This window comes from Petaurus breviceps, unplaced genomic scaffold (assembly GCF_028583685.1).
Source record: "Petaurus breviceps papuanus isolate PSGF00001 unplaced genomic scaffold, PetGlider_PUasm1.0 90792, whole genome shotgun sequence".
NCBI classification, from domain to species: domain Eukaryota; kingdom Metazoa; phylum Chordata; class Mammalia; order Diprotodontia; family Petauridae; genus Petaurus; species Petaurus breviceps.
Window position 1 is genome coordinate 17,937,987 of NW_027187347.1, and position 17,897 is coordinate 17,955,883.

General features: G+C 38.6%; 1 protein-coding gene across 1 annotated transcript in view; it reads left to right on the plus strand.

The window, feature by feature from the left end:
- Window positions 1-13,524: 13,524 nt before the first annotated feature.
- CFAP91 (cilia and flagella associated protein 91) overlaps window positions 13,525-17,897 on the plus strand; it is a 55,890-nt gene continuing 51,517 nt past the window's right edge. The window contains exons 1-3 of the mRNA XM_069070032.1: window positions 13,525-13,605; window positions 14,421-14,477; window positions 17,268-17,449. Coding sequence (XP_068926133.1) covers window positions 13,544-13,605; window positions 14,421-14,477; window positions 17,268-17,449 — 301 coding nt within the window. The 5' untranslated portion in view covers window positions 13,525-13,543. The remainder of the gene's footprint in view (window positions 13,606-14,420; window positions 14,478-17,267; window positions 17,450-17,897) is intronic.

The following is a 17,897-nucleotide window of genomic DNA, read 5'->3' on the forward strand; positions in this document are numbered from 1 at the left end:
TTCTTCAGTCAGGTTGTTGAGTCTCATTTCATGATTTTCTTGCATTGTTCTCATTTCTCTTCCCAATTTTTCCTCCACTTCTCTTATTTCATTTTCAAAATCCTTCTTAAGATCCTCTATTGGGCAGCTAGGTGGCGCAGTGAGTAAAGCGTCGGCCCAGAGTCAGGAGGACTTGAGTTCAGTTCTGGCCTCAGACACTTAACACCAACACAAAAAACTAGCTGTGTAACCTTGGGCAAGTTACTTAATGCCCATTGCCCTCCAAAAGGCAAAAAAAAAAAAGTCTTTAAAAGACTCATGATGGAGAGAAATATGTGCATCCAGAGAAAGAACTAGAAAGAACTAAGTTTATATCCAGGTGGAAGCAAAATACCTGATCTTTTTCATTCTCTTATTTAGTTTTATGTCCTCTTTACCATTTTTCATTCCAGCTGGTACAATCCATCCTTATAACCTGACTAATGTATAACGTGAAAGTATTTACAGATCCTATACTTGACTATAAGCCACCATGGGGGGGAGGGCAGTGAGGGGGACAGAATGTGAAATTCAAGGAATTGTGGAATTGAATCCTATAAACTAAAAGGAAACAAACAAATTAACTTAAAAAAATTTTTTTTTTTTAATTTCCTCTATTGCCTGTAACTAGCTTGTATTTTTCTTGGAATCTTTTGGTGCAGGAATTCTGACTTCATTGTCTTCCTCCTGTTCCATGCCGTGATCTTTTTTTGTCCCCAAAAATAGGAGTGTAAAGTTGGGTTGCTCTGCTTGGTTTGCTTACCTTGTTTGCTCATGTTGCCACTCAATTACTTGACTTTTGGGTTTTTTGCCACAGTAGGACTCTGCTACCAGACAGGGGAACTTTGTCCCAATCGCTGGGGTTTTCTTAGCTGCCGAAGGTATTAGTTGGGTTCCCTCTCTGAAGCCTCCACATTCTCTGGCAAGCTGGTCAAGCACCCCAGGACCTCCACCCTAGAACGCAATCCAGATCCAAGCAGGTTAAAGCAAGAGTTATTACCCCTGAAACTGGTCACTTGGTTCCCCTACAATCTATAGGCGAGGAGATCTGAAGCAGCATGGCCCTGGAGCCTCAGCTGCTTCTCACCCTGGGTGCAAAGGCCAGATCACACTCCCGGACACCCTGTTCCCACAAAGTCTATACTGACCTCTCACTTTGTCTTTGGCATCTATGGGTTGATAATTCTGGAAACCGCCACAGCTGCTGGTGATCTGAAGTCCCTCCAGCCAGCAGCTGGTCAGACTCCCCTGAGGCTAAAACCTCAGGCTCTTGCGGGGCTGGACTCAGCTCCCAAAGCACTGCACTGGCCCCTTCCTGCCAGCCTGCTGGGCTGTCTTCAGCGGGAGGTTAGCTTCTTTCTATCATTTTGTGGGTTCTGTAGCTCTAAAGTTTGTTTAGAGTCATTTTTTACATGTATTGAAGGAAGTGGAAGCCGGAGCTTTGCGGAAATCCTGTTTCTTTTTGCTTTATGGAGGGCAGTTGGGGTTAAGTATCTTACCCAAGGTCACATGGCTAGGTTTTTTTGGTGTGTGTGTGTTAAGTGTCTGAGGCGGGATCTGAACTCGGGTTCTCCTGACTCCTGGGCCGGCACTCTACTCACTGCGCCACCTAGCTTCCCCAAGGAAGTCTTGTTTCTACTCCTCCATCTTGACTCCACCTCCCTTTCTTTTTCTTTTTGAACATAGGTCTTTTAAACTTTATTTTTTTAAAAAATGAATCTTTGTCATTTTTAATAAAGTTACTTTTCCCACTTAATAGTATTTTGTTTTTTCCAATTACATGTAAAGATGGTTTTTAACATTTACTTGTATAAGATTTTTAGTTCCAATTTTTTTCCCTCCCTCTTCACCCCCGTCTAAGATGGCATGTAATTTGATATAGACTATACACGTACAATCCTATTAGACATATTTCCATATTAGTCAAGTCATGAAAGAAGAATCAGAACAAAAGGGAAAAACCATAAGGGAAAAAAAAGATAACATAGCATGCTTTAATCTCATTCAGACTCCATAAGTTCTTTCTCTGGTTGTGGATAGGATTTTCCATCGTCTTTTGCAATTGTCTTAGGTCATTGCATTGCTAAGAAGAGCTAGGTCTATCTATCAAAGTTGGTCATTGCACAGTGTTGCTGTTACTACGTACAGTATTCTTTTGGTTCTGCCCACTTCACTCAGCATCACTTCATTTAAATCTTTCTGGGTTTTTCTGAAATCTGCCTGCTCCTTATTTCTTATGGAACAATAGTATTCCATTGCAGTCATATACCACAACTTGTTCATCCCTTCCCCAACTGATGGGCATCCCCTCAATTTCCAATTCTTTGCCACCACAGAAAGAGCTGCTATAAATATTTTTGTACATTGTTATTCTTTTCCCTTTTTAATGATTTCTTTGGGATATAGACTTAGTAGTGGTATTGCTGGGTCAAAGGGTACGCACAGTTTTATACCCCTTTGGGAATAGTTCCAGATTGCTCTTCAGAATGGTTAGACACTGATACTACTTTCAAACCAGCTTCAGTTCCCTTTTCTCTAATCAGTGAAATTATCTTCTGCTTTGCACTAAAGCAGTAAATCTGCCACTTTCCAGATATAGAGTAATTAAGGATCTATGTGTTGTTTCCCTGTAACTTTCACAGTTCTATCCTCATTTTTCCTTAAATTCTACAGTTACCTCAAAACTCAGTAAAACATTTCAACATTTATAAAAACAATTAAACTACATTTTGGAAATTCACAGCCAGAGAAATTTTAGTCTCTGATTATTCACTAATCAATTTACAATACTAAAAATTTCTGCATACTGAGAATGAATATTCCCTCTTCTTTGTGTTTCTTGTCTGTCTTCTAACTTGGCTAAAGTTAGAAGACAGAAACTTTTTTATTCTGAAGACAAAAAGATTTTGTCTGACCAGGTCCAATCTAAAAAGTAATTTGAATTATAAAAAACAGATAGCATGACATAAGAACACTTAGCACAAGTAGAAGTCCCTTTACAGGCCAAATTTGAGATACACAGACACACACACACATACATACACTCTGTTTCTGGGCTTCCCTAACCCTCCCCCCCCTTTTTTTTTTAAAGCAGTTGGGGTTAAGTAACTTACTCAAAGTTACACGGCCAGTTATTTCTGGGTGTGGTGCTAAGTATCAGAGCCCAGATTCGATCCCAGGTTATCCCGACTCTGGGGCTGGTGCTCTTACTTGCTGCACCACCTGGCCACCCCTAAGCAGTTGGGGTTAAGTAACTTACTCAAGGTTACGTGGCCAGGTGTTTCTGGGTGGGTGCTAAGTGTCTGAGCCCAGATTCCATCCAGGTTATCCCGACTCTGGGGTTGGTGCTCTTACTTACTCACTGTGCTACCTGGCCGCCTCCCCCAACCCCTTTTAAAATGGGAAGTGTCCCTTATTATCCCTTCTGGCTTGGACCAGGAACCCCTTTGAATAAGAAAATTCTTCAAGAGTTCAGTTTCCTTACCAACTTGAACTGGGAGCCCCCCTTGAGGAGAAAAAATTTCCAAAGGTTCAATGTTGATTTTCCTGAATGAGTATTGATCCCTTAGGGGGATTTCCCTGGTTTTCAATGACCAACTATTGCCAAATGTCACTCTAAACACAAACAGTACATCAAGACAAACAAGCAGATTTGCAACTCTCCAATCAGCATGGATGGAGGCTTTACATTGGCTCACTAGAGTTGGGACTGAGGGATGAGTCAGGTATCTGGTGCCATCCTCTGTGGAGGAATTCTTCAGGGCAAAATTTCCCTGGAGTGCTGAGTTCCAGGGACCAGTATCCTTCCCCTATGCCCTTTGTGGTTTCCATTTAAGATGAAAATTAAGGCAAAATGAGGCATAAAGTTCTGAGCATGTTCAATTTATTGGCAAAGCTAGCAATTACCAATAAAAGGAGCCTTTCAGTTCCCAAGCAAGGTATAAGAACTCTAGGTGAAGCAAGCAAGCCTTTTTTATGTTTTTTTTTTTCTTCTGGGAAGCAGAGAACAAAGAACAAGACGTCATAGGTGGAACTTCAAGGCAGGAAATGAACTGTGATTGCCTGCAAAACCTAAAGAAAATAATATGATTGGGTAGCATTGTAGATATGGGGACAGTGTGATTGGCTGGAAATCAGGAATGTGGGGCTAGTAGCAACCCTTTTTTTGTTATTAAGGAATGCTAATTTATTTATGGATCCCATGTGCAACCTGCAGAGCTTGTTAGTGGTGCAGAGAAGAGAGATTTTCTGGTGCCCACCTGCATCTTGCAGGAATTGTTACTGAGATAACAGGTCTCCCTCACAAACTTCTGAAAATATGAACTTCTGAGCTTAACTCAGAGACAAAGAGATGCAATTTGGTATACAGAACACCTCTGGTGATACAGAATAGAGTCAGTTACAAAAATGGAGACAGTATTTATTTGATTTTCTCAATGTTCTCTTCACTGTGCATATCAAAACACTTCCATGTCTTCCCATCCTGTGCAATTAGATTCAAGTTCTTCTGCAGATCTTTCCCGGGGGTTCTGCCCAACATTCTGATACCTTCCCTTGAGTTCTCTTTCAGATGCATAGATTCCGTTGAATGTGCAGGCTATTCCTTCCTTGCTTTTGTTGTGTCACACACACATATGTTTGTGATGCTCACATGATGATACCACTTAGGTGGCATCATATATCTGTTAATAAGAGGATAGATTGTAATAATATGACAGGAACACAACCTAATGATGTTGACAGACCATAGTCATATCAGATATCACTGACACCACGGGGTAAGGTGGGTTTTCTTGCACCTTTGCTTTTGGTGCTCTCTCAGATGGTCCTGTTCTGAGATCCTAAACACTACTCACCCATCTCTAGAGGTTCAGTTAAGTTCCCATCAGTTGCTTTTTAAGGGCAGGTACCACATAGTGCAGTGACCTCTGTCTTAAAGTTCTTTACTTGGCTATCCTTACAGTGTTGCTAAAGGCTATAGAAATAAATTGGTACGTTCGATACTTGGTTGGTTTTTTTATGAAATTCATGCAACATTGTGGAATAAATACTTCTGTTATAATATTACTGGCCAGTCTACTCAGTGAACTCCCAGGATAAGACCAGGCCATTCAAGGTGTGTGTGTGTGTGTGTGTGTGTGTGTGTGTGTGTGTGTATGACCCCACTGGTCAACGGGAACCAGGGCAGCAGCAGAGTGAAGAAAATACATGTTGCATATCACAATGTGAGTTATTACACATGGAGAATTCACCGGAAACACCCTCAGTCTATAAACCTTCATCAGGTACCTGCTTAATGTTCTACGGTTTGATGGAAATCTTTCTAAAATTAAGTTTATGTCCTTCTCTGTCTTAAAACAGCAAATGAGGAACACAACATGATCTTCCTTGACTGAATTATAACACAGACATAACCTCAGGCTGTTGAATATAAGGCGATTTTCCCCACATCTAATGGGCCTATGTGACTGTACTTTGGGGGGTCTTATCTTATATTGTTGTTTTTCTGTCCCCTCTTACAAAGCTGTCGCTTTTCCCTACTGACTCTGTGCCAGCTTCTATCACTTCTCACTACCATACTTCTGCTGTTGTTTCTAATTTGCTAGTATTGTTTGATTAGCCACTTATTTGACTTGTGCATAAAATAAGAGTAAATAGGCTCTCAGTGAAGACCTGAAGACTTTTCCTATGAATAAAATTCATGAGCTTTATTGCATAGGTTTTATGGCATATTCCAGCTGCTCAGAGATCATTTCAGATTCTTGGCTGTCTTGCAAATGATTAAATTTATAGTGACTTCATGAGAGAAAGCATGCTTTTTAGCCATAAAGTGATATATGAATATGTTATTATTATTATTCTTACTAAATTTTTCTCCAGATGTTAAGGATTAGTTTCCTCTTTAGACATTATACCATGTCATTTTTTCTCAGCTCTGGGCATTTTCTCTGTCTGTCCCCCATAGCTTTAGCACTCTTCCTCCTCTGTTTCAATATTGACCTGACTTCCTTTAAGCCCCAACTAAAATCTTTTACTGGAAGTCTTCCCCAACTGCTCTTAATTCTAGTTCTTTCTCTCTGTTAATTATATAGTTCGCTTTGTATGTATCTGTCAGATGTTGTCTCCCCTGTTAGATTGTAAGCTCCTTGAGGGCCAGGACTGCATTTTCCCTTCCCTAGCACTTACCACAGTACCCAGCACATAGTAGGCACTTAATAAATGTCTTTCGATTATCACTGAACACAAAATGGGCCCTCATAAAAATTTCTGAGTTAAATATAAGGATTAGTTTTATACCTTATCTTGATTTTTTGAGGGAAAATTACTCATTGCTATTTTATTTGCACATGGGCAGAGTGGGCATCCATGGCCCTTCTTGGGTACGTGACACTTCTAACCTCCAAAGAGATGCAACTTAGTTTGTGTATGTGTGTAGGGTTGGTGGTGTTAAAGGAAGTAAAGTTGGGAACCTGTTATTCCTTTTCCATTTTCATTGACCTCTTTAAGCTGCTTTTGGAATACAAATTTGCCTATGGCAGTTTTTTTGACTGTGGAGTCATGAGGACAACCTGTTTTAGTATTGGGAAGTCTTGTAGATTTCTGTTTCATTCTCTGAGAAATTAATGTTGTTTTGACATTTTCTTCTTAGCTCACGAATAGCTTTGCCATATTGTTTATTCTTTTGCTTATGTTCTTATTGCAGATCCATTGTTTATAGTATCAAGTGCAAAGGACCATGCACAGGCTAATATCCAGGCTACTGTGATGAGAAACCAATTGGTAGGCCATTTCATCTTCCCTCACTTATTCAGGCAATTTAATAGGCCTGAAGCAGGCCTGAATTATCTTGTTGACTGTGTGCATTGATCATGTAAATTGAATAGCTGACAGATCTTCCCTAGGCTTTGTGTTGTAATGACACAATTACTTGGGACAAGACAGTTGGCCACTTGTTAACTCTTTATGAGGGTTAATGAAGTACTGTGAGTGTGTAAAATGTTTTAAAAATGTGATTGTATTACTTCCTCCATTTTTTCCTGTTTTACTTCTATTAGAAAAGAGTTCCCAGGTTTAGAAATATGTTTAGTAACCTGCAGAATTATCCAAGATACATGATGTATTTGAACCCCTCACATCCTGTCCCACTATTCATTGATCGAGAATGGCGAGGATGGGCGGAGCAACGTAAAGAAGCTCTCTACAGACTCACAGCGTAAGTGCCAGGCGACTTCAGCTTTCAAAAACTCTGCTCACACTATTGTTTTCCTTTTTCTGGTCAACTTAGTCTTTTGATTCAAATTATTCTGCTTTAAAAATAAATAGATTTCTAAAATGCATATAATTGTAATACCTAGACAAGTTGTCCTCAGACTTTCTTCCCCAATCCCCTTTGGCACCTGATGACATTTTGCGGTTATCTCGACACATTAACCCAATAACTAGTCGTAGGTGACTGAATAGAGGAGTTACCAATGGATCAGACCACATGTACGTAGGACAACTAGGAATCTGCCAGTGGACATAAGAATGCCTGAGAATTTGTGAGCCTGTGATTTACCTTATATAGTTCAGATTTCTTGGGGAAAAATTTTAAGCAGTTACTATATTTCTTGTAAGCATTTTCAGATATGTTCTTTAGAGAATTGTAGTTAGTACATTTTTTAGCAGAGAAGCCTAATTTCTGGAGTTGCTTTTCCTTTTGTTTATCCATAAGTTCATCCTTAGTAAGCACTTTTTGATACTAATGATGGGTATCTTCAGGCTAGGAACCAAAGAGTAATATTTTTAAATTATTCTTATTGTTTGGCCCTTAAAGACTGGAACATTTATGTAGTTTTATTGCAAGTGGATTTTGCCTTCATTTCTGACCCCTAACCTAAGAGTGACTGAGTGGCTACAGAAACTTCCATGCCTTCCTCACTGTTTACTACTTGAACTTTCTTTCCCTTTTCTTCTGAAGCCACCATATTGCCTGTAAATGCCTTCTCATTCATGCTTGTATGCATTTGCATAGATGTTCCTCAGCCCTTGGGTCAATCCTAGGTGGGCTCTTGATTGACAGGGGAAAAGGGCAGTCATTTCTCTAGTCCCAGCATTGGACTCCCTGGTCTCTAGACATTGATCCTCCTCACAATCCAAGGCCTTCACTCCATAGCTGCCACCTAACTCCTGTTACAAAATACTTAAAATAACATATGCTGAGTCTTTCCTCGAATGTAGGGTTTCTCCCTGAAGTGTAGGTAAATTCACAATCATTTGTGTACCCAAAGATTCCCAATCAACACAATAGATTACCTGTGTAAACTATAAGTGAAAAAAGAAAGGATTGTTGAGGAGAATAGAAGAAAGCTATTTTTAGTCATATATATTCATATTTCCAGAAGTAAAAATTCTCAGAAAAAAGTCCAAATGACAGTGTACACGTTTTGAGGACAGGAGAATTTTAGATATGAGCTGGGAAGCTGTATTTTCTTCTGCAGTTTATTTTGGGGTACCCTCTTTACATTTTCCATCCTCCCCAAAGATATTGCAGGTTCAAGGTATTCAGTGTGTCTTCAAGCCTCTTAAAAGCATAACTCATAAGCTCCCCTTCCCCCATGTATTTATTTTTACTAGTAAGCCAGAGGACACAACTGATTCAAAGAAAAACCTTTAATAAAATAGCGTAAAAAGAGAATCCAGGGCACACTCTCACACAAATAATTCTCGCTATCAGTGCACATAGGGTTCATGTATCCATGTGGTCTGGGCATATGCATGGCCAACACAGATGAATGAATAAGTAACCCAGTTCTTTGATATTGTAGGGTCACTATTGTGGTCATCTCTCGACTGTGCGGAGCCTACCCTTTCTTAGGTACTGCTTTCTCTTGAGTCTACTCCTGACTCTGGATTTCATCATCACTGCTGCCTGGGAGGTGTTTCTGCTTCCATTTATTCAGCATCAACCATAGTCTTCTGCTTAGGAATCTTGAACAGAAATGCTGCCCCTTCCCTATAAGAATAGGAATTGTCTTTGCCATTGTTGTGTTCCTAACTCAGAGTCTAAGCTTCATTTCTTTTGGTGAAAAAGGACTCAGTCATTGAACTAGGTAAAAGTGCCTTTCTCTCCATGAGGATAGAGGTCTTTCAGTAAGCTGATTCTTAACCCTGGGGGCTTAATAAACTCTTTTGTGGTATAGACCTACCATCTAGCTAATTAGAACCTATTTAGACATTTAGTTTGTCTTTCTCTTGTTAGCAGGATGATGGATTTGTACCAAGCCTCTAACTTTGGGTTAACTCTTTATGGGAATACTGTGCCTTTAAAATCTTTTTCCGGGGCTCTGTTCATATTGTTCATAAGTTATAGGCTGCCTCTCTTTTCATTAATGATATATTTATATTTAGGGCCAGTTTGACATAGTGTGATAGTGTTTTGGACTTGGGAGTCCAGGAACTCCACATCAGCTGTGTGAGCTAGGAAGCCCAGCTTAATTCCCAAGACTTTCTTGGGATTCAAATGAAAATGAATGTAAACAAGCAGATAGAGGGCATAGGACCAATTTAACAGGAAGGGATGATACTTAAAAGGTGAAATTAAGAGGTGAGAGGAATATAATGAGAGGAGATGAGGAGAGACAGATTGGGGAAACTATCTCATACAGAAGAGGCAAGGGAAAATGGTTACAATGGAGGGGAAGAATAGGAAGGCAAAAGGAAATGGGTTAGCCTTATTTCCATTGCATTTGGCTTGAGGAAGGAGTGAAATACACACTAAAGAGGGCATCTCACCCTCCAGGAGAGTAGGGGGGAAAGGTGATGAGAGGGGGGATGATGGAAGGGAGGGCAGGCTGTGGGGGGAGGGAAGTTGGAAGCACCCACTTTTGAAAAGGGACAGGATCAAAGTAGAGAATAGAACATGTGGGAGGTGGGATGGGAGGGAGGGAAATATAGTCAGTCTTTTACAATATATCTACTATGTTATTGTCTTGCATTAGCCACATATGTACAACCTATACTGAACTGCTTATCTTCCCAGTAAGGGTGGGTGACAAGGAAGGAAGGGAATGAATCTGGAATTGAAAGTTTTAAAATCAAATATTCAAATATATATATGTATATATATGTGTGTATGTATATATATGTGTATATATATATATACTATTATTAATACCATCTTACATGGAATTGGGAAATAAGATATACAGGCACTTTGGCATAGAGACCCACTGGAAAAGTCGAATGGGGTATGGGAGAAAATATGGGAGAGAGCAGATTGGAGGAAGGGATATCCTGTGGGACTGCTATTTTGGGGTGGTGGGTAGGGGAAAAACGGGGAGAAATTTGTAACTCAAAATCTGGTGGAAACGAATGAAGTAAATCAGAAGTTAATAAAGCATTAAAAAAAAAGAAAGATAAGTGGCCTAGTCTCTGGGATGTAAGGAAGGACATGATTGGCACTAAACTCAGGATGAAGAAATCTTTCCAGAAAGTTACACCAGTTGGACCTCATAAGCACATCATTTTCATACTTCCTGGTGCCCCAAAATCCAACTCTGCTACAAATCTTCCTCCCAGAGTCACTAACATTGGCTTAGAACTGACAGAATTCCCACTTGTGCTGTAAAAATGGAATTTCCCAGTATTCCAAGTTGGACTGGAGAATGCATTTTCCCATAAAAACATTGTTGCATGGGAGTCGAGAGTCTGTGTTACTATAAGTAGAGTGTGCTTTATCAGATATGTTCATATAGATGAAGGATCTGTCATTTTGGCAGGGTGGCAAGTACTTTATGAATTAAATTTTATTTATTTATTTTTTGTGGACCACCCTAGGCATTTCATCACTTTGTATAATAGTGGGAAAATATTTTTATACCCATAAATACAACTTAAGAGACTTGGGAAAACTCATTCATAAGTTAAAAGCTATCTCAAATATTTTAATTAATGATATATTTATATATATATATATATATATATATATATATATATATATGACATAGTGGCTTGAGTGCTGGACTTGGGGGATAGGAAGATCTGGGTTTGTATCCTGCCTCAGGCACTTACTAGCAATGTGACCCTTAACTTCTTTGAATCTGTTGCCTCAACTATAAATAGGGATCATTTTAATAGCACCTATTTTTACATAATTATTAGGGTCAATGTGAATCAAGGCCTACAAACACAGAGTCTGGGGACAGAGATTCATCCCAATTGCCTTGAGTATAGAGTGCATGGAAAGCCAGTAAGTCTGTGATTGGCTTTGCATTCCAGGCAGAAGAATTTGTTGGGAAGCTATCTCAACTGTCCAAGCAGGTAGTAATGAGAGAGATGGAAATTAGTGTGGTGACAGTAAGAAACATAGGGGATTAGACAGCTGCAAGACGTGTTTCAGAGATGGGACGTGACAGGAACTGGTAATTGATGAGATATCAAAGATGATAGAGAGAAAAGAGTCAAAAAATATTTGTAAGTTTACAGATGTGGAAGATTAGATAAATAGTGGTATAAAAGACAGAAATAGTGAAGTTAGGGACAGGTTAATAGGAGAGATAAGGAACTCAGTTTTTGAGTTGGTGAGTTTAAGGTACTGGTTGGATATCCAGGCAGAGATCATAAAATTATGGTTTTAGAATTGAAACAGATCGAAGCTGCCCCTAAAATGGGATAACTGGGATTTGAACTCAGGTCCTCTGATTCTAAATTCAGCCTTCTTCCCACTGTACCATGTTGTCTCCAATGTCCTATGGGTAGCTGGGAATCAGATCTGGAACTCAGAAGAGAGGTTTAGGTGAGAGTAATTTAGATTTAGAAGTGATTGATATAGAGGAAGTAATTGAAGCTGCAGGAATGAAGAGGATTGTCAAGGAAGAGAGTGTAGTGAGATCATACTGTCTATTTCTTTTTTCTTCCCAAGAACACTATTGGAGCAAAAGTATGAGAGAGTGCATCCTCAAATTCCTGTTAGACTATTTTATATTTCTAGTATCCACGGGGTACAGTGGAAAGGATGCTGGCTGTGGATGAGAAGACCCTGACTTGAATCCCAGTTCTGCTACTTACTGTTTCTTTGACAGTGGACAAGTCACTTAACTTCTTTGGGAGTCAGGTTCCCTGTTTGTAAAAGGAGAGAGTTAAACTAGATAACTTCTAACACAGCAGTAGCGATGATCCTAAATGTTCAGATTAACACTGTGGTTCCTAACTTTTTTGAGTATGGATACCCCTTTGCATTATTAGAATATTTCTAGGACCCTGACATGAAATAGTTAGATTGAGAAAGTACTTAAATAAGTAAAAATATATCATGACAGAAAGCTTTTATGGATTCGTTACTATTTAAATTTTTTATCATAGTAATAACAATATCAACATAAGTTTGAAAAGAGTAATATATGTTCAAGAAAGAATTTGTTTAGCCTGCTGACAGTGTGTTTCTTTGTTATATTGAGCCATACTATGTATTTTGTTTGAACTCAATAAAGATCAAAATTATGTTTTCTATGCATATAGACAGCAGTTGGATTGAGAGCCTTGTGACTACTAACTTTGTAGTATATGAAGAATATAAACATCATTTCCCTTTGTTCACTCGATCTTAAAGGTGAACTTGGACCAATTCTAAGATTTGCTTTCTTGGTCCTTGCTATTTACACCTTCTATATACTATTTATTGTTAAACTAGTGGTTCTTTTATTAGAGATTCTGTTATTACACAAACTTTTTTCACCTTCTAGACATCTTTCCTTCCCAATTATTTATAGAAATCTTTCCTCTACTAAATAGTTGAGATTATCCTATCATTCTAGAGTGTTTTCTATTCAAGAAGAGGATACAAAAGCTCTCAAAATTTAGCAATTCCTCTAGCTGTGGAACTTAATACATTTTTTTTCCTTTCTGCTGATCTTTTGCATAATCATATTGCCCTGTTAGGTCATTGACTGCCAAGAATGATCATACAGTAGCAGTGTGATAACCATCACTCACTGGTAAAATTACCAAATCTTGACTGTGGAGTGTTTCACTTAGATATTAACAGCCACAACCTGAGGTGCCTGTGACTAGAAGTAATCATCGTTTCCAGAGGCACATCTACATAGATTCCATGATGAAGTCAAAAACTGCCAGGCCCATTGCTCTCCTATAATTTTGAGTGTGGTAGTTTTTTATATTAAATCATATGATTCCCTTAACTTTCTACAGATGACTTTTAGAAGCTAAAGTGTCATGTAGCATATCAGGAGAACTAAATATCACCCTAAGACACATATATAATAACATAATTTACCTACAAAAAGTTTGGAATAGATATCTGAACTTAAAAAAGAAGTATGGAGTAATATATTAGAATTATATGGTATATTAATAGAATGTAAATTCCTTAAGGGCTATAGTTATTTTGTTTTTGTCTTTGTATCCCCTAGGGCCTGGAATGTAATGATGTTTAATAAAGCTTATTGATTGAATGCCAACTGGTATTCTTATTCCAGACCTGAATGTTGTTTTCTTGCTTCATTTTAGGGCTGACACTTCTTTTAAAATGCCTAAAGAAGATGAAGATCCTCAGGTTACTGGAAAGAATCGCTATAAATATTTTGAATGGTAAGAAGCCAACATTAATGTTATATGAACCTTACCTGGCAATTAAAGTCTATTGCAATATGTGTACATAGAATGAGAGGAAGAAATTTCCCTGTAGCTGAAAAGATGTTCAGTAGTTTATAGAATGGTGTGGGACCTAGACAGTGAAAATGGAAAAATATTAGAACTAACTGGAAAGTGGTATACATAGGCTTTCTCTGTGTGTATGATCAATCCAGGTCGGACTAAAAGATTCATTCTGCCTATTTGCCATAGCTCAAAAAGGTAGCCATAAATTGGCTATTGTGTAATTCATTTGAATCAAGAGATGCCCCTGAGTTTCCTGTGGAATCTATTCTGGGACAGAAGTGAAATCTTGAGTCTTTGTCTGCCTAAGCTACCTTGAGAAAGTAAATTTCTAATGAATATTGTTTTTCATAAGCAACCTTTTTCTGTGAAACTCAGCTGCAACTGCGGATGGACTGTCTTGCTAACTGTCTTTCAGGACATCTTTCCCCTTTCATTTCCAAACGTTCTAGACTTTAAAGGAAGAGTTGTAAAACTCTTCTTAGCCATGATCTTGCTATGTGGGAGGAAACAAATGTTGTAATTTCACGTAAACATAACACAGTACAGATGAGTTTGGCGACAGAATGAGAAATGATATGCCTTATTTAAGAAACTGCCCCCAAGTTACAGGGGAGAGCTAGGGTTACCATGTTTAATGTGTACATCACAGCATCTTGGAATCATAAGGGACCTTAGGGGTTATGTCAGCAATCTTCTACTCAAGTCAGGAATCCCATTTAATTATATTGCCTCATTTCCCCCACCAGGCCTTTCCTTCCATTTTACAAGCAGATGCCACTCAATGTTATTCTTGCAACACCAAAGTAAGTAGTAAACTAAGTATTATAAGTATTTTTCAGCTTATTTTGTTTCTTCACTTTTAGAGATGTAGACTGCTTACCTTGGCATATTTGATTTAAAAACAAATTAATCAAAATAGTTTTGCTCCTCTGCTAAATATATTTGTTGTTTGATGCTGTGACGCAATTTGTCACAATAACCAATTGATAAATATTTTGTGAATCCTTCATTTTTCTTAGACTATCCTGCTTTAGTGGAATTTATCAGTCCTTTCAGAGCTAAGCATTATAAGGTACCCATGAAAAGATAAGCAAATCTATGTCCTGCAATATCTCATTTAAGTTATGAATTTAGGAAAAGAAATGTATTTAGTTCTGTGCATGCAAACAGTGAATATTTATTATTCCTAATGCTCACATATTTAAGGTATTGGAAAGTAGCTTTGAATGATGAATGTTTTTAATAATGAACCTTTTTCCCCTTGGTCTTATAAAGAGGAATAGATTATAGAGAGATACCTTTCTCTTTTACAGGTGTAGAAAACAGTTAATTTCTTACACAGAGAAGTAGCAAATAACTTCTCAGCTAGCCTAGGGTAGTTTAGGCAGATGACAATAGATCTTGTGTGGGCAAAATGCAGAGCAAGCTAGAGTTAGCAGGTCCTTCAGGTGAGTCTTGCTAGTCTTGTCATGTTCACCTGCATGGGGCAGAGAAGAAGACAGGTCACATTTAGCTCAAATATACATGGTACTTTTCTTCCTTATATTATCTTATGACAGGGAAAAGCTGTATTTTAAAACTCAAGCTATTTTCCCTTAAAAAAATACACCAACAACTACTTTATTTCAGCTTTGTTTGAAAATATGTATTTATACTGTATTGAGGGAAATTTTCTAGATCAATGCCACATAACTGGCTATTATTGAATCACATTTTCTGGTTCATACACTAGTAATAATGGGTCATTCTTGGTATATAAAAATGATTCTGCTAGTCAATAGCAATAACATTTATTCATCTACCCTTTTTCACTGATACCAATTAAGAATAATGATAAACATTTAGGAAATGGCTTGCTGGGCTTAGGGGGTCAGCCTATGACTACTGAACAGAACAAATCTGATTTACTCACATTGTCTACAACAGTACTGATAGATCCTTGTGCAGTTAATAAATATGGTTAATGATTGAATGACTGAGGACTTACTTTAGCACCATGCTCTTACCAACTGATTAAATCTTTCTGATTAGTTGTTCATAAATTAGAACTTTGAAAAAACCAGTGTGTTTTCTAGCTCCTCCTAATTCTCCCTCTTCCAAAACCCACCAGAATGAGGAAATGGGACAATTTGGTTGTTAAGGTAAGTAGCCAGAAAAGGTGGTCGAGAAAGGAAGAGTGTTTGTTGTATTATAGAAATTATATCAGAGTAGCAGTGTTATTTGGTATCCACCAAATCTTTTGAAGTATAATTGATCGGTCATACATCAGGAATCTGAACTGGAGGGATTCATTAAGTTCTCCTTTGCATGTTTGATTAGATTTATCACAAATATATACACATATAAGCAAAGTTATCTATCTTGTGCTTATATACACTGTAGCTTAAAACTGCACTAAGACTTTTGGGCCATCACCTGCCATTCATTTGAAATAGCTATGGTTTATATTCTGTAATGAGACTAATACTCTATTACCCAGAGGAAGGACTAGGTTTCTGTAGAAGGCAGACTCTATCCTCCCTTCTCTGTCCTCAAACTGGGTGCAGCAGGGTTGGGGGTGGGGAATTAGTTAAATTTGGTGCTATGACCATGGGAGGGAAGGTAAGAAGTTGGAGAGCACATAGCTTGAGGGGTTATACAGTATTTTAAGGTTTTCATGTGGCACCCAGAATCCACATTTTATATTGGCTATATTTATACTGGCTTCCCTTCAACTTCCTTATCTTCCCACCTTCTCCCTTCATCCTGCCCCTCAATTCAGTATGTGGGTAAATGACTTTTTTTCAGTTGTTATGCAGATGTGGAGATAGCAAGGAAATTCTTCAGGGACAGTTGGGCAGAACCCTCGTCATACTGAAGAATCTGAAAGAGAAACAGAGAGGATTTTCTTCCTGCCCCATGGTGCCTGGGCACAGTACTTTATGTCTCTTTGAGTTGAAGGGTGAATAGGCTGATATGTTCTCAGAGTTTGATTTTTAACTCCTATTCATACCATACCTGTATTGTTGTATCAGCAATGCCATATTCACAATGCCTATAGAGATTATAAATATGCTGATATAATTATCCATCACAAAATACATCAGGTTTGCCATTTGGGGAAATAAACTAGAAAATTTATTAAGATACCAAAAGACTGAGTCCCAAAACCAGAAAGTGAAAGCCATCAGAGTAGTTATGACATTGGCACAGGTAGATAAAGTAGAAAGCACCCACATTCTCAAGCCTTTAAAACAGAACAGGCTACCTCAGGCAAAGGTCCTCCTCTCCCCACTCACAGCAATCACCCAGCGCGCTCCCAGCAGCTCCGGCCCCTGGCAGTCCTTAGCAGAAAGTCCTGCTCCCAGCAGCTCCGGCTGCTGGCAGTGCTCAGCAGGTCCTAACTCAAAAAAAAAAAAAAAAAAAGGCAACTGCCGCCAACTGCCAACCACAGGACCGTTAGCTCGGCTTTTTTCTTTTTTCTTGCTCTGCTATGTCAGCACGTCCATGGGGCATGGGAGATCTTTAAATCCCATAACCCTTACAATTGTTGGGTATTCTAAATAATGCTAACATGATTTAATTTTTTTTCTTCTTTCTCTTCCACCTTTCAGGCAGGATATATACAGTTATGTTCCAGTCTCTAAAAAACAGCCCCAAATTGCTTTGGTGCATACTCAAGGCACCCAGACAGATTATCGGGATAGCGAAACTCAAACAGATCCATATTCTCCAGAATACGTAGTCTGCCAGGATACCATCCCTGAGATCTTGACGCTGGCTACTCTCACTTGGGGTAAGTTGTCCAATGGGTTAATAATTGGAAGTGACTACTACTGTTGATGGATAATTGTACGTTCAGGTGTAGGGAACGAAGTCCTAGCCATGACCCTGGTGTGGCCTGTTGTTCTTTCTGCACTATAGATTCTCGAAGGCTGCCTTTAGTTATATTGCAGCTGCTGTTTGGAGAACCTTATTCTGTACAGCTTCTTTTAAAATTCAGTCTCACATAGGACTTTGTTCAAAGATTGCCACCTTGCTTGTGAATGCTTGTTTATCTGTCATTATTGTTTCTTGGCAATCAAAATTAATTTTCACAAACATCCTTTGGTCATTTTGCTTACCACTCACTCTCTCTCACATACTCATTCACTCTCTAAACCACCCTCTCTTTCTCATTTAGGTTTTTCCTATCCAATCGCTTAGTGTCTCCTGTTTACCAGTCCACATAGCCTCTATGAATC